We start from the raw sequence: 21,751 nt of genomic DNA on the forward strand, positions 1-21,751 counted from the left end.
AGGGTGGGGTTGGGAGGGGAGTTGTTTTGTAAAAGGTCACATGACATTCCTTCTCCAATGAGAAAAAAGTTTGAATTTTTTCTTGTTGTGTTGTGATATGAAACTCAGCATTTCTTCTTTGCTGTAAAAGATTCTTTACAGCAAAAAAGGTACTACCAGGATAAAAAAACACTGGTACCAGAACAACATTCAGTTAAAAACAGCACTTTCTTCTTCAGTGGAAAGCTTACTGCCACATCCAAAGAGGTGATAACATGTTTTGTTTACATTGCTTTGTCAGCTACATTTAGTCAACATTAGCAGAGTGCTGAAACCTGAGCTCTCTCTGCTTCTTGTTTTCTCACTGTTCTCTGTGTGCAGCTGAGAAGAGAACACTAGATAGATTTTCATGTATAGCAAAAAGAAAGAGAAGTAAAAAAAGGCGCTACTCTGTCTCCCTATCTCCCCAATCAGTCAGCTGCTTGATTCTCAAGGTGTGGGTATCCCTTTAATCCCCACCAAACATAAAATTGACAAAAAACAGAGAATAGCGCTCGTATCCAAATTTATAATTGATAGTTTATTTATCTATACATAAAAATATATATATATATCTAGCCTTTGGAATTAAAACCATATAAGCATAAAGGGTTTCATATGCAAGGTCACTTCAAAAGTACTCCACAATATCCCCTTCTGCATATACTTTCTAAAAAAAAAATTATTTTAATAAGTGGAACAATATAACTTCATTCATGCCATACACACTGTCATGCATACCATGGAGCCACCTGAATCTCTAATAAAAATTCCCCATAAAAAGTTCTCCAATAAAATCCGTATAGATAAATGTATAGGGTCAATCCTCCTATGTGTTTATAACAGTCCCCTCCGTTATCTCAGAGTGTCTATCCACCTGCCGCAAAAGACGCTTTCAATCACTTGTGCGTCCAGTCACTTACGCGTCCTGCAGCTTTTCTAATTTTCACATGCGGGCTCCGGCCGGTAGCCTCGCAAGCAGGACTCCTCTCTCTTTCCGTATCGCTGCTCCCCCGGTATGGCGTCCGTTTGCAAGCTCCTTACAGCTCCATGCGCTCCGGCTGTACAGCTTTCCGGGTGATTGGCCAGTTGGGAGTGACGTCACTTCCCTTTCCGGGCTCCTGCGTTCCAACCAGCGTTCCAATGCGATTTCCTGCTTTCAAAGCTCCCATATGCAACCATGCACCTTATGCTGTACGTGCTTTTGTTGCAGAATGTGGAAACACTGCGTGGATGCTCCTAGAGCCCTTCACATCGACATGTTTCGATAGTATACGACTATCTTCATCAGGATGAGGGATACCCACAGGCCACCACTTCCTGCTTTTTATAGACATCCAGTCTATCAAATCTCCACCTTCCCTTAAAGGGAAGGTCCAAGCAAAATAAAAAAATGAGTTTCACTTACCTGGGGCTTCTACCAGCCCCCTGCAGCCATCCTGTGCCCTCGTAGCCACTCACTGCTGCTCCGGTCCCCCGCTGGCAGCTTGCCGACCTCGGAGGTCGGCGGGACGCATTGCGTACATTTTTACGCATTCCCACTAGTGCAGGAACATTAACACATACATTTTTACGCATTACTAGTTCAATGCGTACATTTTTACGCATTAAACCAGTAATGCGTAAAAATGTATGTGTTAATGTTCCTGCAGTAGCGGGAATGCGTAAAAATGTACACAATGCGTCCCGCCGACCTCCGAGGTCGGCAAGCTGCCAGCCGGGGACTGGAGCAGCAGTGAGTGACTGCGAGGGGACAGGATGGCTGCATGGGGCTGGGAGAAGCCCCAGGTAAGTGAAACTCATTTTTTATTTTGCTTGAACCTTCCCTTTAAAGGGGAACTTCATTCATTACTCATAGTTACCCTCAATTCTCTAAGTCTCAATTTTTCACCCTCCATAGATTATTTTTGCATTTTCTAAGCGTTTTTAGGCATTTATTGGGCATTTTTTGGGCGTTTTAGGCATTTATTGGGCATTTTTCAGGCATTTTCTGATCATTTTTCAGTCATTTTTTGAAAACATCCTCCTAAAAGCTCCCCCTCTCCCTCCCTAGAGACCCAGGTGATCCATGCACTCAGGTGGCTCCCATTCATGAGGAATGGGAAATGTTTGGTTTCCTGCAATGAGATGAATGGGAGCCACCTGAGTGCCACCTGAAAATGCCTGAAAAATGGCCAATAAATGCCTAAAAACGCCCAATAAATGCCTAAAAACGCTTAGAAAATGCAAAAATAATCTATGGAGGGTGAAAAATTGAGACTTAGAGAATTGAGGGTAACTATGAGTAATGAATGAAGTTCCCCTTTAAGGGAAGGTGGAGATTTGATAGACTGGATGTCTATAAAAAGCAGGAAGTGGTGGCCTGTGGGTATCCCTCATCCTGATGAAGATAGTCGTATACTATCGAAACATGTCGATGTGAAGGGCTCTAGGAGCATCCACGCAGTGTTTCCACATTCTGCAACAAAAGCACGTACAGCATAAGGTGCATGGTTGCATATGGGAGCTTTGAAAGCAGGAAATCGCATTGGAACGCAGGAGCCCGGAAAGGGAAGTGACGTCACTCCCAACTGGCCAATCACCCGGAAAGCTGTACAGCCGGAGCGCACGGAGCTGTAAGGAGCTTGCAAACGGACGCCATACCGGGGGAGCAGCGATACGGAAAGAGAGAGGAGTCCTGCTTGCGAGGCTACCGGCCGGAGCCCGCATGTGAAAATTAGAAAAGCTGCAGGACGCGTAAGTGACTGGACGCACAAGTGATTGAAAGCGTCTTTTGCGGCAGGTGGATAGACACTCTGAGATAACGGAGGGGACTGTTATAAACACATAGGAGGATTGACCCTATACATTTATCTATACGGATTTTATTGGAGAACTTTTTATGGGGAATTTTTATTAGAGATTCAGGTGGCTCCATGGTATGCATGACAGTGTGTATGGCATGAATGAAGTTATATTGTTCCACTTATTAAAAAAAAAAAAAAATTTTAGAAAGTATATGCAGAAGGGGATATTGTGGAGTACTTTTGAAGTGACCTTGCATATGAAACCCTTTATGCTTAATATGGTTTTAATTCCAAAGGCTAGATTTTCATGTATAAATTCAGCAGCTATGCAACAAAATGCAACAGCAGCTTTCAGAGCAAATAAGCTGTACTTTGGGAACTTGTAATTTGTAGACAAACAATATTACTTGTGCACAAAAAAATATGGTAACTGTGTGTGTAATAAGAAATAGGAAAACACATTTTAATTGAATGTTAGGTCGGATTTGTATCCCTTTTTAAGGAGTTTCTTTTTAAAGGACCACTATTGGGAAAAATAGTATAGAGCAGGGGCAGGGGTGTAACTAGAGGGGAGCAGCCCCTGCCATTAAAGAGGGGGGCCCAGAGCTGTGAGGGGCCCCAACTAGTAACCTTCTCTTTCTCCTATACAAAGGACTACACTTCACATCAGGTGTTTTTGTGGCTACACTTGTTATGGGTGTGAAGATCCTGATGGCCACACTTGTTGTACGACCCTTGTGAGATGGGCCCCGAGGCTGTGAAGGGCACCAAGGAGAGACGAGGGAAGGGGTGTGAACATTTGGGGCCCCCATCAAAGTTTCACTGAGGGGCCCCATGTATTGTAGTTAAGCCACTGAGCAGGGTGTCAAACTCAAATGCAAAGTGGGTCAAAATTGAACACTTGGACCAAGTTGCGAGCCAACATCCCTCCCTTATAACAATCCCTGGTGTCTAATGCTCCCCCCTCCCCTATACATTACCCTGGTGTCTAATGCCTCCCCCCCTATACATTACCCTGGTGTCTAATGCCTCCTCCTCTATGCAGTTCCCTGGTGTCTAATGCTCCCCCTCCCCTATACATTACCCTGGCTGGTGTCTAATGCCTCCTCCCCTATACATTTCCCTGGTGTCTAATTCCTCCTCCCTCTAGTGGTCCTCCCTTCCTCTCCTAAACAGTATCCTGGTGTTTAGTAGTCCTCCCTCCTTCCCCTATACATGTTCTTAGTGTCTAATGGCCCCCTCTATCCCCTTTACAGTTCCCTGGTGTCTAGTGCTTTCCCTCTCCCTCCCCCATATGGCTTCCATGGTGATCAAGGGCTTAACCTCCAACATAGCTTACCTTGGGGATTCAAATTAGGACAAACATAAAGCAAAGTAGGACAACCACATGTGGGCCATATTTGATGGCTCTGGGAGCAATATTTGGCCTGCGGGCCAGAGTTTGACATGCATAGTATAGAATCGTCTCATTCTGCCATCTGGCCTGTCACTCCTCCGCTGTCTGATGGTAAAGCTGTTCAACTGAACGGCTCTTCAAAACAAAAACCCTTAAAGGACGTCTGAAGTGAACGGGAGATGGAGGCTGCCATATTTATTTCCTTTTATATGATGCACCTTGCCTGGCTGTCCTGCTGATCCTCTGTCTTTAATACTTTTAGCCATAGACCCTGAACAAGCATGTCAATCAGGTGTTTCTCACAAAAAACAAATCTAACAAGATTAGCTGCTGGCTTGTTTTGGGGTGTGTGGTTCAAACACTGTTGCAACTAAAGAGATCAGCAGGACTGCCAGGCAACTGGCATTGTTTAAAGGGAAATAAATATGGCTGCCTCCATATCCCTTTTACTTCAGCTGTCCTTTAAAGCATATCTGTTATTTACAAAGTTTATGACCTCTCGGCCGCACCTCATGACATCATATTTATGAGACCTTTACAGCTGTTGGAATGTCATAAAGTGTGTTTCTTTGGAAGCAGCCCTTGTTGTTGTTGTTGTTTATTAGATCCCTGTGTTTGTTAGGGCAGAGCAATGGGTTGTTCTGTGGGGTAATTGCTGTAATTTTACTTTCCAACAGTGCGTAAAATATTCTCGTTATATTGGAGGTCTGTAAATCACTAGAATGAGACATTCCAGACGGAGTCACAGGACACATCCACAGTAATGAGATTTCTTCTGGGGGATGATGGACTTTTATGAAAGGTTCTTCTTAGTTTAATAGGAACATCATACACTGTGTCATGCTTTATATTCTATATTATGTGTAAATGGTGCTGAACAGGTACTCTCTTTCCCCGAAATTAAGACATCTCCTAAGACATCCACTCTTAGTGGATATGTATCCGTTGCGATCTGTAGTTTTGAAGAACGTTTTTACTTTGATTTCCCTATCTGCAACCATTAAGTGAAGATCCAAAAAATTAATTTCCCTTGTGCTACAATCATAGGACAATTTAATGTTCAAATTATTATCATTAATACTGTCAAACAGTGTGTCTAACTCTTCTCTGGTGCCCCCCCCAATACCATTAACAAGTCATCAATGTATCTTTTCCAAATTAAGATCCCCTGTGATGAGTGTCGTGCCAAAACCCCCTCTTCCTATCTTCCCATATATAGATTTGCGAGGCTGGGTGCAAATCCAGCCCCCATCGCACATCCCCTGTGTTGTCTATAAAATACCCCCCCCCCCCCCCCCCGTGCCAAAAATAATTCTTTTGCATAGCAAATCTCAATAGCTTCAATAAAAATTCAATCTGATCAGTGGGTAATTCACCATCCTTGTGCATATAGTGTTCAACCGCTTCAATTCCCTTTTCCTGCGGTATACTTGTATATAGCGATGCTACGTCCGCTGTGACTAATATCTTACCTTCTTCTATTCTATAACCTTCTATTTCTTGTATCGTGTGCTTTGTATCTCTCAGTACACATGGAAGTTTATTCACTAATGGTTGGAGGAACATGTCCAAATACTGGCACAACGATGTGTAATTGAACCGATGCCACTTAGAATTGGTCTGCCTGAGGGGTTACGAGGGTCTTTATGTACCTTGGGGACCTGATATATCACCACGATACGGGGCGCATTGGGTATCAGGAACCTAAATTCAGCATCATTTACAAATCCCTTGTTCAGGCCCTCTCTCAACATAGTCCTCAATTCCCCCAAATATATCTGGGTAGGATCCCCTCTCAGTGGTTCATAAGTGTCCCGGTCATTGACCAGTCTGTTTAACTCAGTTCTATATTGGTCCTTATTAAGGACCACCACTCCCCCTCCCTTATCTGCTGGTCGGATAACCAGTCCCTTAGTATCCAGCAGTTCTTTGGCCAAATTCTCTACTCCCACATATTTCTTATCTGGCATCTCCCTAATCTCATTACTTACCAGTTTCTTAAAGGGAAGGTTCAGGGAGGGTGGGTAAAAAATAAAAATCAATTTCCACTTACCTGGGGCTTCCTCCAGCCCGTGGCAGGCAGGAGGTGCCCTCGCCGCCGCTCCGCAGGCTCCCGGTGGTCTCCGGTGGCCGACCCGACCTGGCCAGGCCGGCTGCCAGGTCGGGCTCTTCTGCGCTCCAAGGCCCGGAACTTCTGCGTCCCACACCGGCGCGCTGACGTCATCGGACGTCCTCCGGGCTCTACTGCGCATGCGCAGTAGTTCTGCGCCTGCGCAGTAGAGCCCGGAGGACGTCCGATGACGTCAGAGCGCCGGCGCGCTGACGTCACCGGACGTCCTCCGGGCTCTACTGCGCAAGCGCAGTAGTTCTGCGCCTGCGCAGTAGAGCCCGGAGGACGTCCGATGACGTCAGAGCGCCGGCGTGGGACGCAGAAGTTCCGGGCCTTGGAGCGCAGAAGAGCCCGACCTGGCAGCCGGCCTGGCCAGGTCGGGTCGGCCACCGGAGACCACCGGGAGCCTGCGGAGCGGCGGCGAGGGCACCTCCTGCCTGCCACGGGCTGGAGGAAGCCCCAGGTAAGTGGAAATTGATTTTTATTTTTTACCCACCCTCCCTGAACCTTCCCTTTAAAGGCTCCGATTGCATGGAAACCTGTTTCCTGCGGGTTGAAAATGGAATTATTTTTGAGGGACGTGTGTTTATAATTAGTGGACATGCTTAAATTCTTGGCCCTTCTCTTTTACTGTAGTACTTTTTAAGATTCAACTTTCTAGTGAATCTTTCCAGATCTATATAAGTAGCAAATTTGTCCATCCCTTTTTGGGGGCAAATTTAAGTCCCTCATCCAGTGTCCGTAATTCTTTGGTAGAGTGACCCCACTGAGGTTGAATATTCCTTCCCCTTTTATTTCCTTCTTTTTTTGGTACTCCCTTCTTCCTCCCCTTGTCCCCCTTCTGCGCCTCTTTTCCCTATTGGGTAATTTAGATCTTCCTCCCAGTCTGTTTGGTTGTAAATTCTGTCCCCCTCCAGTTGGACAGCAGTGTCACCTGATGCAGAATTGGATTGGAAGCCAGTGAATAACTGCTCACTGACTTCTACAGTATGTGGATGGGTGGTGCCAGCACTGCTATTCTATACCCGAGGCGCCGTCATTTAAAGGTGCAGTGGGCCACATCTATAAGTTATACATTTTGTGTTTGGGGGGCCAGTGAATAAGCCTCAGAGGGCTTATTCAACCCGCGGGCCGTAGTTTGTGGACCACTGGTTTATAATAAGTAAAAGTCATACATCCTCCGCACCAAACATCCGGATCCGTTTCTGAAAAGCAGCAACAGAATAATGTTACCTCTATGTACTTTATTATTTCCCTGGCTAATGCTTCGAGCGGCAGCTACTCATCCCCAGCTGGCTGCAGGCAGGAGAACATCTGGGCTGCAGGATTAGAAGTATTAAGTGTAGATAATCCTGCGATTAGCAGGTGAGAATATCACACTCCGCATTATTAATGTGACAATGACTCGCGCTGCAGAACCTCATACCGTCTCATTGTGATGTTATCACTCGTGGCAGCTCTGTGAGCTAAAGATGGAGCTGATGTGGGGGAGGGTGGGGGCACATCCGGGATGCAGAGCGCTCATCCTAATTCCCCATCTACAGGCGAGATGGAATGACAGCTCTATTACGTGCTGATAGTGGGAGTTACAGGAGCAGTCCGCTCGGAAGTGGTGGGTTCACTGTTATTGGATGTAATGATCTCAGTGAAAACCTGAATTCTATGTCTGTCGGATATCGCAGCAGAGGGGTCTTCCTGGCATAATGGCCCTCATTACTGGGCAGGTCAACCTCAAGGCTAAAGCAAACAATCGCTGATAGTTACATTTTACAGTGCCCCGCCCCTTATAGTGCCCAATTAGGAGTACATAATGCGGCGCCACATGGGTAAGGCACGGGGTGGTGCCGCTATCAAAAAACACTGTATTGGTCATTTTCATTAGCGATATATATTACTATGCACTTATACGATACAGATTCTTGCTTGAACCCTCCTCTCTTAGTGCCTAATATACCCCCCCCTCCATTCCTAATATTAACTCCGGCTCTCAAATGACCGCTTGGTCTATAGTTTCAGATCGGCTACAACTATTGTTTCCTATATAGGAGCCGATCGGCGGCTATCCACATTGGTTCACCGCTTGGGCGCCCAATTACCGATAATTTACACAAGCATCTATTAGACGCCTGCTGATCACCGTGCCCAAATGACCTGATCCGCCCAATTATGGTGCTTTCCTATTATACTGTCTCCATTATATTGCTGCCTTATTTATAGTACCCCACTTCCATCTTACAGCTCCCCTTATAGTTCCCTCTGGCATATTGCTCCATAATAATGCTCTCCCTATTTTAATTTATTGCTTCCCCCCCCCCCATTACTGTGCCTCCCCTACTATAGTGACATCATCTTGATGTTCCTGAATTATGTCAACCCTTCCATTATCTTGTCCCTGTTATTACGCTCACCCCTCTTCATGGTTTCCCCTTTAATATTGCTCCCATTATAGTGCACTTCTCATTTTACGACACCTTTATCGGGCCCATCCCCCAATATAGTATCTCCATTATAGCGACATCATTTTTATGACCCCCCCTTCCCTCATTATGTTGTCCTTTTTAATAAGTAGAAGTTTTTAATTGGTTAACTAAATACTTTTGGATGTCAAGTTTTAAAGTGAACCTCCGGACTAAAAATTGACTCAGCAGCACTGAAAAGGCCTGGTGTTTCTTTAACAGTTTCACAGCATCAGAACTTTGTTTCTCTTATACAAGCCTCATTTTTAGCTGCACAGAAGAAAACTGCCCGGGCAGTTTTCCCCTTATGCTGTGCAAAGCATGATGGGATTTCTGATGTTGTTGTTCTCGTTAAGCTGTTTTGGTGCAATTTTTTTTTTTTTACATTTTGAATTTGACATTTGAAGCCTAGCGTGTGCAGCTGGGAGGGGTAATCAGGACACAGGACAGTTGGAACTGTGTCTCCTGCTCCTTGTCACCTCCTTTCAACCAAAAATATGGCTGCCCCCATGACAAAGATGGCAGCCCCCATGAATCACAAACATTTGCCTGTTTTTTTAAAACAGGGTGGGTAAGAGATTATATTACCCATCTATTCTAATTAACATAACTAATTTAACTTGATGACAGTATGTTTGTTTAGGCTGAAGTTCCCCTTTAAGAACAGTCAGTTCCTTTCCTCAAGCACAATGATATAACCTTTATACCTGGAGAATTGAAATTATTGTCCTCAAAAGTTTGCCCCCAGAAGTATATTTTACCAGTCCATCAATGAATCACCAGTCTTTATTTTCTTGACTTGGTTTTGTCATTTTTCAATCCCTAACCTTCCATTGTTTGTTTCCCCGCAGAGCTTATTTCCGAAGCTTCGTTCCGCAGTTCCAAGAAGCCGCCTTCGCCAATGGAAAGCTTTAGAGGACAAAGGAAATGTTCCGTCTTCACTGCCCCCACCCCTTTATCATTGCTGGCATTAGAATATCACTGCCCCCCATCTGATAAGCTAAATTGCCCATCCCAATGTACCAGCGACGGTCGTGCGGTTTCCTCAGACACGGTTGGAATGGACGGAGGTCAGAGCAGGCCTGTGATTTTGTGGATGCAGTGTAATGATTTTGAAAAACTGTACTTGCTGCCCCATGACTAAATGCAGAGAATATTTCAGTGATGAATAGAAATGGTTTATTGTGCATAACATCTCCGTCAGGAGAATTCCTAGAAGAATATGTGGCCTGGAAACTAGTAAGACCATGGATGGCTGGATGTGTCTCCGTTTTACTTCCTGTTTCAAGCAGAACTGAGCTGTGATCATATGATTTCAACAGCCAATCAGTGAGTTACAAACCCTTTACATGCCATGAATTCTCCTGCAAGAGATTTCATGCAGGAGAACTTGTCTATCTCCAAAATTGATCTTCTCCATCGATGACACACAAGAGTGCCTCTCCCAAGCGTGATTGACTTTTTCAACGTAATCTAAAGAAGGGAACTTTCTGAACTCTGTTGTACGCGTTCCACTGTACCCTCACCTCCACCGTGTCCGCTAGCTGTGTTCTAGTCCCTGCCCTTTGGTGCAGTATTTACCTAGCTTCCAGAGGCTCTGCGAGTGTACAGGAATCAACCAAGAGACTATCCAGGGGAGTTGCCTACACATTGGCGCTAGGATTAGTTTGGTAATGTTTTGCCAAGTGACCCGCCGACTTTGGTCCGTACAATTTAATGAGCGCCAGTAATGTAAATAAATTAATTTTTTTTGATAGATGAATTTGAAAGTGGTTGATTAAAGAAAACGAAAGCAATTCTGAGACCATGTTTATTGATGCTGCAGATCATGTTCCTCTAGGTACCACCATGCACGGGCCGTAGGCAGATGCCATCACTGCCACGCCACAAATGGGTAGTGAAGGAGATCATTCTCAGTTGAATCAATTATTATGTGAGTTTTATGTAAATGTATGCAGTGTGGGCATGGCCTAACCCTATCCTGCAGTAGATGCATTTAATTGGCCCATTTCCAAGCTGCATACATGTGTGTTAGAGGCACTGTAGTGACATATAGTCGAATGCATTGAATTATTCAGGATACCCACTTTTATAGTAATTATCCTGGTTTCAGCATCAGAAATGCTTCCTAAATCTATATATTGCTGTATAATGGTGCGTAGCCCCCAACGGCTGTGGAGTCGAAGTTGGAGTCGAGGAATCTGAGTCGGAGCAATTTTGGGTACTTGGAGTAGGGTCAGTGGTTTCATAAACCGGTCGGAAGTTGGAGTCGGATGATTTTTGTACCAAACCCACAGCCCTGGTAAGTAATAGACTAAGGAGTCGGAGCCATTTTGGGTATCTGGAGTCGGTGGTTTCATAAACTGAGGAGTCGGAGTTGGAGTCGGATGATTTTTGTATTAATGCCACAGCCCTGGTAGCCCCATCTTCCTAGTGATGCTTAGAGCATTATGGGAGACCAGGTATATTTTATACTGGCTTTAGAACTCTCTGTAACCAAAAATTCCACAGAGATCACCTGACAGCAGTAAAGATGTTGCCGCCTGTGATAAATTTCAGAAAGTAAATTGGGGAGAAGAAAGATTTTCCAATGGGCAAACACTGACTAAAAAATCATGAATAATGTAAAAAAAAAAATGAGCAGTTTTATTTATTCATTATTTTCACTTCCGTTCCTCTTTGCATCAGCATCAACTCAGTTATTAGCATGTCCTGGAGTATCTTCATTAAAGAGATATTCCGGTTTTGTTGATTAAAAGCAAAACTCTCCTTCCAGGACTGAGTGTCTGTAAAGCAAACATGACTCCAGAGCTCTTAGGCTGGGACCACACCTGTCCATGCGTAAACCAGGTGCGTTTTTCCACATATGATTTTTGCACACCGTGCACATTTGTGTGTATTTAAAGGACAACTGAAGCAAGAGGGATATGGAGGCTGACATATTTATTTCCTTATAAGCAATACCAGTTGCCTGGCTGTCCTGTTGAGCCTCTGCATCTAATACTTTTAGCCATAGACCCTGAACAAGCATGCAGCAGATCAGGTGTTTCTGACATTATTGTCAGATCTGGTGTGATTCAGACACCACTGCAGCCAAATAGATTAGCAGGGCTGCCGGGCAACTGGTATTGTTTACAAGGAAATAAATATGGCAGCCTCCATATACCTATCACCTCAGGTTCACTTTAAAGGTGCCCATACATCACTCGACTTTACACCGATTGATTAACCACTTCAACCCAAGGCGGTTTTTACCCTAACGGACAAGAGCGATTTTCACCTTTCAGTGCTCATCCCTTTCATTTGCCAATAGCTTAATCACTACTAATCACAGTGAAATGATCTATATCTTGTTTTTTTTTCACCGCAAATTGGTCTTTTGGGGGTTGATATTTGTTTTCAGTAATTACTTTATTTTCTATCCATATTAAAGGGAAATACAAGGAAAAAATACACTATTTCTCCAATTTCATCCCCTATGGGTTTAATATAAACACTGCTACTGTACATAAAATCCACACATTTTATCTGCCTATTTGTCCTGGTTATCACAACATTTTAATTATGTCCCTAGTACAAAGTATGGTGACAATATATCATTTGGAAATAAAGATGTATTTTTTGGGGGGTGGTTTTTTTCCCCCACTATTTTCACGTGTACATGCACGGGAATACACCTGCACGCACGGGAGCGCGCATGTGCACCCGCGGGAGCGTGCACGCGCACAGTGGCAGCAGCACTGTCTGACTTATAAAGTCAGCCATTAAGAGGCTCTAGCACAGGGGTGGGCAAACTTTTTAAGTCAATGGCCACATTGAGATTTGAAAATGTGCTGGGGGCCGGAGTGCGGCGTGCCGCGCCGCAGCAAACAAATGGGCGTGGCCATGCCCGGATGTGGCCGGTGGCATAGCAGGAAAGGGTGTGTCTACCCACAAATGCGATGAGATTGGCAGCACATTTTCCCACAAATGCTATGAGATTGGCAGCACATTTCCCCACAAATGCTATGAGATTGGCAGCACATTTTCCCACAAATGCTATGAGATTGGCAGCACATTTTCCCACAAATGCTATGAGATTGGCAGCAGATCTACCCACAAAGGCTATGAGATTGGCAGCACATTTCCCCACAACCGACCTGGACCCGACCTCCTCCTACTACTCCTCCTCCTCCACAGCAGCAGCCAGGCAGGTGGCGTGACGTCTCCGACTCCCAGCCAGGAGTCCCCTCCAAGTTTCAGCCAGCCAGAGGCAGCCCCAGGCAGGCGGCAGGTCCCCCAGGCCCCAGCACAGAACGCTGAAGTCTTGGCTCGCTCACTCCGAGGCAGTGGGCAGCGGGCTTGCGGCAATGGCTCCAGGTGGGGGGCGGAGTCAAGTAGAGTGACGGAGCCACGCACCAGGGCACACCACAGCCGGCCGCCTCAGTCCACCTGTCTGATTGGATAGGCGGACCGGCCGGTGGAGTGCATGTATCACGCACGCTGCAGGCTTTGGCGAGTTTCGGGGGCGATAAAAAAAAAATGAAAACACACTGCAGGCTTAGCGGGCTTCAGGGGGCCGGATTGAGCAGGTCCACGGGCCGTACTTTGCCCATCCCTGCTCTAGCAGGACGTTTTTAGAAGTCAACATGCCATTAAGTGGTTAAGCAACTGACTTTATTGGGCAATCAACTACAGTGTGGTTGATCAAAAGTTGATCGACTAGCGGCCCACACACTGCAAGCGAGATCCGGGTGATTTTTATTCACTAATTGATCTGAATGATGTTGTGCCTCCATGCTCTGAAACCAAAATGGAATGGTCGATCAAGCAGGAAAATCAAGTAATGTATGGGAGCCTTAAAGCAGGATTGTCAGCCATAAATAAAATTCCATTTACCCACTGCTCTGTGTTTATTATGCAGTCTACATCCTGACCCTGCATCACAAGCATTCCAATATAATCATAAATGTTTCTGCTGTAATGAATCTCAGTCAGCCTGGTTCTATTCTGCTGTTTTACTGGAGAGAGGGAAGCTTGTTATCTTCCTTTCCACATTCCTGCTCCTCACTGATTGGCTGAGGGATATTCAGTGTGACATGAGGTTGAGAAGTGAAATACACCTCACCCTGCTGTAGAAGCTGCTGAAAAATATGATCTATGCTGTGTTCAGGTGTTTACAAAGCAAGCTAGATATGACAGTGCAGTTCCTACAGAGCTGTTCCTACAGAGCTGAGTGGGGAGGAGGGCTGGCAATGAATACACTATTTCCAGCATGAGAAAAAAAGAGTAAGGGAGGAAATGACATCAGGATTGGCTTCAGCCGGAGGCAGTAAAGATGGAAATTGCCTGGATTAGTTTTCTCTTTATTTACTATATAACTTCACTGAAATCAAATCGTGGACAGTACAATACATATGTTATGTAAGTAGAACAGGTAGTTATCTACTTATATGTGTGTTTTTTTTTCTCTTGGATAGTATAGCTGTCCCTGCTGCTTTAAGGGTTTACTTGGAAGAACTGCCGTGCAAGCGCACTGCAGCCGCAATGTATTGCATCCATGCTGCGGTTGTGCTGTGTTCGTTGCGCAGTTGTACTACATTTGTGGTTTCCCAACCACAGCAAACTACAACATCAACAATCGGGAAATTGTCCATAAACACAAACATTGACTCACTCGTTTCGTCAGTGTGTGTGTGCAAGTCACATGACTAAGTATAGTGGGCACCTGCGCTGAGTTTTTCCATTTTCACGGAAACCCTGTGTGCTGTTACTGTCAGAAGTTGTACGTCTCCATTCAGGAGAACATAGAAAGCAGATGACTGCTGTGGCACAGGAAGTGGCGGAGAGAAAGTCTAACAAGACAACTTTGATTCTGCAATCTGGAGGCGGAACGAAGCCTTTTATATATTCCACTGAAGTCGCAAAACAAGCGCTTCTCATCTACGTAACTCACAGCCTCGAAATAACCGGCATCTGCTGAAGAGCGTATATTTCCCTGCTGACGAAATCGCTGAAGTCTGACACACTTTCATGTGTTATCAGAATTAGAATATCATTGCTGTACTAGGGCTGGGGTGTTAACGACCCAAAATGTATTCTATATTGAGGGGAAACATTGAGCAACTTAACCTGTATGGAGGTTTTCCTCCCAGAGGTTAAAACTGAACAAAAACAGAATATATCTGGGTCTATTTCCAGACGTTGAGTTGTCATAACAGAAATATGGAGGCTGCCATTGCTGGCACCTTAGGCTACCTTCACAACGGGTGTTGCTTACCGCCAGCACTCAAAAACGCCTTTACTGATTTAAACAAAACTTGGTATGCGGATCCCTTACTACCTGGGATGATATGTTCTGGGGGTCTCCCGTTCCACCTGTACACCTGGGCGGAGCTAAAAACAGCCAATCAGCCATTCATGTTAATGGGAACTTTAACAAGGCTGCCATTCTCACAGCAATAAAGCCAGGGTCCCCAAACTTGGCACAGTTGGTCATTTGGGGACCGAGGTTAAAAATTCAGTTAAAGTGGGCAGAGCAAAAAACAGCCAATCAGATTTTGGGAATTCATTTTAAATGGAAAAAATGTAAACTGCAGCCATTCTAACACTATTAATGGCAGGGTTCTCAAGCTTGCCACACTTCACTGGGTGACTGGGATTAATGTTCAGGAAAGTGGGTGGAGCCTACAACAGCCAATCAATATTCACCTATTGATTTTCATGGGGACTATTTAAATTGCTGCCATTTTCACACTGTTAATGGCTGAGGCCTCAAACCTGCTATAGTCAGTCATTGGGTGACTGGGGTCCAAATTCAGAAAAGAGGGCAGAGCCACAAACAGCCAATTAGATATGTTTGCTTGATTTTGATTTGGAACATTTTCATGCACATAGCCCTGCTACTACTGTATATACCAGTTATTTATGGTGACTGTTATCTGAGAAATAAAATATTTTATTATTTTAATTACTAATTAATTACCAATTGGAGTTTGTACTATTTTTTACAAGTCCGTCTCCTGTTACCCAAAAATTGTTTTAACTCCACAGCCCTGGTGTATGGTGTGGCTTTATCAGTTTGTTCAGATTGCAAGGAGGAGGAGCACAGACTGGACTGTTTGAGAAAATCACCGCATACAGCTCTGGAGGTCTGTGCCAGAGGAAGAGACTGTTTAAAAAAAAATTCTTACCAGGGACTTTAAATGACATCAGTAAATCAAGAAACTGCTGCACTGATCGAAACAAGCTAGAAGCTGCAAGAGATTAAATAGAACCCTCAGCAGCACAGAGTATATCAGGAGAGGAGAGTAAAGGTGGCCACTAATGATCAAAGTCCTGAAATTCCAACTATAAAACACTTTCCTAGCAGAAAATGGCTTCTGAGAGCAATAAAGAGGTAAAAAGGGGAATTTCTTATCAGTGAGGGTCACACTGTAGTCACTTCCTGTCTGAGTCAGGACTGAGTCAGCCACTTACATACCTGATATTTAACTCTTTCAGGCAGAGTAAGAAAAAAAGGAACACAGCATAGTTATTTGTGTGCTTGGCACTGTACATACACATGTCTATCTCATCATGTCACATGTCACTTCGAGTATCCTTTAAACTGTCCATGGAAAAGAGGCCTTAGGCACAGAAACACTTTTTCCCCTCCGCTGTCAAACTCTTGAACTCTCCCTATGGGTCCATATCTCCCCCCCACACACCACCCATTACTATTTCCTGGTTGCTGCTAATGACGAACTGTTTATTGATACACTGTCTGTTCTATGATGGTGCTGCTTATTGAGCACTGTCCTACTTTCAGTCCCATATGTTCCCTGTATGTGCCAAAACCAAGTCCAGGCACAACCCAGTCGTGCTTGCCGAATAAAGCCGAATCTGATTATGGTATTTGTGCTTCCATCCAGTTCCCCTTTAATTGTGTAAAGTCCATTAGAGGACCTGCCCTCATTATTAACATAGTTAAGTTTTATTGCTGTGATGCTTCTAGCTCTAATTAGCTGTGCTGCTAATCTACCTTAATAGGCTGTAATGTTACCGATTCAAACAGCATCTGGTTCACACCCTGATGATATAATTAAGCTGCATCCTCATTTATGTGATGCTTAGATCTTCCCTGGACCTCCTGCTCTTCCTTCCATCGCCAGGTACGGCTCTCAGCCCTTCCGAATCCTCCTGTTTTAGGTTATAGTTATGCAGAAATATCCGGGTGGTTTAGGTACTGAAGTGTAGGGAGGATGTAGCATGGCATGGAGCGCTATAGTAATACCACGCGTGTCAGTGCTTCAGTGTTGTAAAAGATATAAAATATTTACAAAAATGTGAGAAATGTACTAACTTTTGTAAGATACTGTACATCCGCCTGGAACGTGGAAGAGAAACGGGTGAGTTTCCTGCCAGCTGTCTTCGCCACACCCACACACCTCCAAACCACCCGCCCACTACCATCTTTTCTGGAGGGGGGAGCTGGGAGTGCTGAAGGGGGAGGCCCAAGGTGAGGGGGGGAGTCGGGTCTCCCTCCCCGCTGCTGCTCCCCCTCCAGGCTACCTACACTGGGGGCACCTACAGACCTGGCTACCTCTACTGGGGGCACCTACAGACCTGGCTACCTCTACTGGGGGCACCTGTAGCTAGCTAACCTATACTGGGGGAACCTATAGACCTGGATACCTATACTGGAGGCACCTATAGCTAGCTAACCTATACTGGGGGAACCTATAGACCTGGATACCTATACTGGGGGCACCTGTAGCTAGCTAACCTATACTGGGGGAACCTATAGACCTGGATACCTATACTGGGGGTACCTATAACTTGCTACCTATACTGTAAGTATATATATAGATATATATATATTCCTTCTTGGCCTACCTTTCCAATTTCTGGGGGGCATCCAAAGTTTTGCAGGGGGGCCCAATGATTTTTAGTTACGCCCCTGATCAGGAGAAGAGAGTTACAGGAAGGAGCAGAGTTCTCCAGCAGCACAGAGTGTATCAGGAGAGGAGAATAAGGGCCCGTTTCCACTTGTGCAGCACGCGTCGGCACTTCCGGGTGTGCGGGATCGCAGGCAAATCCCAGAAGCCCTGCCATGCACAGCTATGGGATTCGCAGCCTCCCGTGCGAAATCTGCAGGCAGTGTTGGCCGAATCGCTAGGGTAAGCGATTCGGCCGGCGGCGCCATAGTTTCCTATGGCAGAGTTTCCCTGCGCGATATGCCTGCGGGGAAACTGCGGAAACGGGCCCTTAGAGAAAGGAGCAGAATCCTCCAGCAGCACAGAGTATATCAGGAGAGGAGATAGAGGAAGGAGCAGAGTCCTCCAGCAGCACAGAGTATATCAGGAGAGGAGAGTCCACCTTAAGGTGACCACACACACCATACAATTTTTTAAATATCTGTTCAATTTAAGAATTGCAATCATTTTTTCTGACTGATTGTAACATTTTAAAAATATGACCAATGTACCACACACCTATGTTCAATTTTTCCTCAATTATGATAAAAATAATTGGAAACTCGGAAAATTGCTAGGGTGTGTATAATAAATAAACTTACATCCAACACACACCATACAATCTTTAGTAGAAATTGAACAGAAATATCTGACATTCCGGATCGATTTAAATCGAAAAAAACGGGAAATCCGATCGGATTTTTCAGTCGAATGAAAAAGAAGCTTTCGATTTTTTTCAAGCGATACGATCATTTTTATCGAATTGCTGTAAAATCGGATCATTTTATTGTATCGTGTGTGGCCACCTTTAGAGCGATAATTGTCATAATGGAATACTATCTGCAGGTCAGACGTGGTGAATGTTTCTGCTCCGTCAGTCATAACACAGACCCCGCCTCTCCTCGTCCTCCTGCACCTGCTTATAGGAATAATATACGATCAGTCGGAGTGACTGGCAGGTGTCAGGAGAACGCCCACAATCCAGCCATCAAGGTGAGAGAAGATGTGAGGCTTAATTATGGCTTTCATGAGCTTAATTACCCCTCATAATTAGCGGAGGGCAAATATGACAGAACCGGCTTTTCTAGCAAAGAACAAACAGCCGAGGAGACATAGACCGGAGCGAGAGAATGATATGGAAGAGGCCACTTAAGGAGAGCTTTAACGCTGATCTGAACTCAGAACTTCCTCTCTGCTCTAAAAGATGAGCAACAGCATAATAACTTTTAAAGAAAAACATGTGTTTGTTACAGCTGATACAAATCCTGCAATAAATCTGCAGAGTGTCTACTTCCTGCTTTCATGGAAGCAGACATAGGGTTAACATCCTGTGTTTACAAATTAGCTGCTCTGCCATGGCCGAGGAGATTCCTGAGCTGACACAGCTGAGAGATCAAAAGAAAGTGGTGATTAGTCACAGATAAGGCGGAATTAGACAGGCTAAACTCTCTAAATACATACAGGGCGGATTTCTCTCGGTTTTCCTTCTGTCCTGTGCAAGAGTTCAGGTCCACTTTAACAAAAACCAATGGATGGGAAATGGGCTGGAACCAGCGATAAGCTAAAGATTCCACTGAAGGTCCTTACTCATCATACAATCTTGATTGTACAATCTTACTACTTGGACTACCTAAAGTATGCATGCAAAGTATATTCATACAGTTTATCCTTATACTACATAGATTTGGTAAGATTGTACAATCCAGATTGTATCATTAGTGTGCGCCTTAAATTGTACAAGAGACGTTAAATATTAAAGATTTGATACTTACCCAGGGCTTCCTCCAGGGCCATAAGCTCTTCCGAGTCCCACGCCGTCCTCCCGCAGTCTGCCATTCAGCCGTGATCAGCCCCAGTAACTTGCTCAGTCAGGTCCAGTCTGGGTCTTCTGCGCATGCGTGGACCGCAGCTGAACGGCAGTCCATGGGAGGATGACATGGGACTCAGGCGAGCTTATGGGGCTGAAGCGCACCTGAAGCTTAAAAAAATAAATACCTCAGTAGCGGGGAGCCTGTGGCTACTCCAGAGTCTTCTCTTATCTTCCTATGCCCCTCCGTTCCTGCGCTGGGACCCTTTTCAGATTTATGCTGAATATTGCTCATGGCCATGCTCCCCTCTGTGTACGAGTGCGGCGGCACTGTGCAGGCACAAAGCGTGTCCCGCGCCTGCGCACTGGCATTGGGCCACTCTTGCATGGCTTACTCCTCTGAGCATGAGCAGCTCTGTGCTGCTGCATAGTAGTGAATCCTACTGTCGCCTGCGCAGAGCGGCTGCACTCAGACATGGAGGGGGTAATTATCTTTCTTTTTTCTTCAGGTCAAGTAAACTCAAGGCGACCCTAAGATAAAAAGAAGCAGATACTTATTAAAGGAAGCCTCCTGGAGACCACTCCTGAAGATTGTGACCGCACCCCTCTTCATGCAGGAGCGCCGCTGCATGGATGTACTCGCAGAGGCACGCTACTTCCACGCATGTACTCCGCAGATTTCCCTTTTCCGTTTTTCCGATGATCAGGGGCGTAACAATAGATCCTGCAAGGAATGCAGCCGCAGGGAGGCTCAGAACCCTCAGGAGGCCCCGTGGTGGGAGAAGTTTCTTTTCCCTGTCTGAGAGATTAACAACTAAGGGCACGGAGAGAAAACATTTTCTGTTTTCTGCACAATTGTTCTAATGACTGCATCTGCTCAGCCACTGATAAGGAATCACACAAAGATTTGTAGACAGTCCCTATTCAGTGTGCAGCAGGCTCTTGTGTACAGCCCCAAACCTCTCGACCCCTCTCGAAATGCTGTGTACTGTAGTAATGCTGGAGACGTCGGCAGAGCCAGTTCTGCTCCATCAGAGATGGACAGAGTGAGTGTAATAAGCTGAGGCTGGGAGCACACTCATCTGTCGGTTTTCTCTCATCTATGCGTTTTCTGCACACACTGGGCTTGATTCACTAAACCGGGATAACTCAAATATCACACCTTATCAAAGATATCACACCTTATCAAAGTTAACACGCCTTATCAGAGTAGCATAGCGAGCACTACGAACCCGCTGGGGCTCAGGGTAAGATGAGTGCCATTGCCAATTAGTTTGTAGCGCTCGCTTTGCTACTCTGATAAGGCGTGTTAACTTTGATAAGGTGTGATATTTGAGTTATCACGGTTTTAGTGAATCCAGCCCCATGTGTGTCTGTATGTGTGAATGCATGCACCTTTTATCACAGAAGCCAATGTAATTGATAGAGAAAATACGGGCAGAGCTTCACTGCTGTCTGTTGTTATATGCATGGGGAAAGTGTGCAATAGCCAATTGAATAACATTGGTTCTTAGTTTACCTGTGCAAAAAGCGAGGGGGGGGGGGGCATCTAAAGTTTCGCATGGGGGGGCCCAGGGATTTCTAGTTACTCCTCTGTCAATGGGTCTTTTTTGGGGGGTTATTTTTTGCATCTTTCAATTGGGTAAATACTTCCAAGTTGACTCTGCATTCTCCGATTGTTCCAAAGCTTCCGAGTTCTGCGATTGGCTAAAATTACTGAGTTGCAGTAATGCGGTATTTCCGCAGAAATCAGTTTTCTGAGTTCCAATTGGAAATGCGATAATTTTATTTCTGGTGGAATCCGAATGAGTATCCCTAAAGAGGAGCGCAGTCGCGATACAAATATCCGAGAACCTCTTGTCCGGATTGTTTTCTGGGGTCCTCGGGTGGCAATGGTGGGGGCCAGGAAGACGGGCTAAGCTTCTGCAGGATGCAGAGGTATCTATTTTTTTATATATATTTATTTTCTCCTTGGTTAAACTTTAAGTTCATCGCTAACCTTTTAGTTAAATGTATTGTCCTATTTCTGTGGTTGTACATCCATTTCAACAGTTCATTCTCTACCAGAAAGTGAAATATGAATTGTGGTTGGAGTGACCCTTTAATTTTCAATAGGCGGTTTCGGAGAGTGAAACTAGCATTTAGCTTATTTTTGCTATAAAGCCAGCAGATCAGAGCCGATCTGTCGGTAATGATAAGCTGCGCTCAGCACATGAAATAGGAGCAATCTGGGGCCTCTTTT

General features: G+C 45.1%; 1 protein-coding gene across 5 annotated transcripts in view; it reads left to right on the plus strand.

Moving 5' to 3' along the window:
* The window catches only part of BABAM2 (BRISC and BRCA1 A complex member 2), a 316,793-nt gene extending 296,672 nt beyond the window's left edge, over positions 1-20,121 (plus strand). For 4 of the 5 annotated variants that reach the window (XM_068232739.1, XM_068232738.1, XM_068232741.1 and 1 more), the window contains one exon: positions 9,618-10,528. In XM_068232739.1, the coding sequence (XP_068088840.1) occupies positions 9,618-9,681 (64 nt within the window). In that variant the 3' untranslated portion in view covers positions 9,682-10,528. Of the gene's footprint in view, positions 1-9,617; positions 10,529-20,018 lie in introns of those variants that run through there. The other variant, XM_068232737.1, reaches the window with a different exon arrangement.
* Positions 20,122-21,751: the final 1,630 nt, after the last annotated feature.

The sequence above is a fragment of the Hyperolius riggenbachi genome, chromosome 4 (assembly GCF_040937935.1).
Source record: "Hyperolius riggenbachi isolate aHypRig1 chromosome 4, aHypRig1.pri, whole genome shotgun sequence".
Classification (NCBI taxonomy): domain Eukaryota; kingdom Metazoa; phylum Chordata; class Amphibia; order Anura; family Hyperoliidae; genus Hyperolius; species Hyperolius riggenbachi.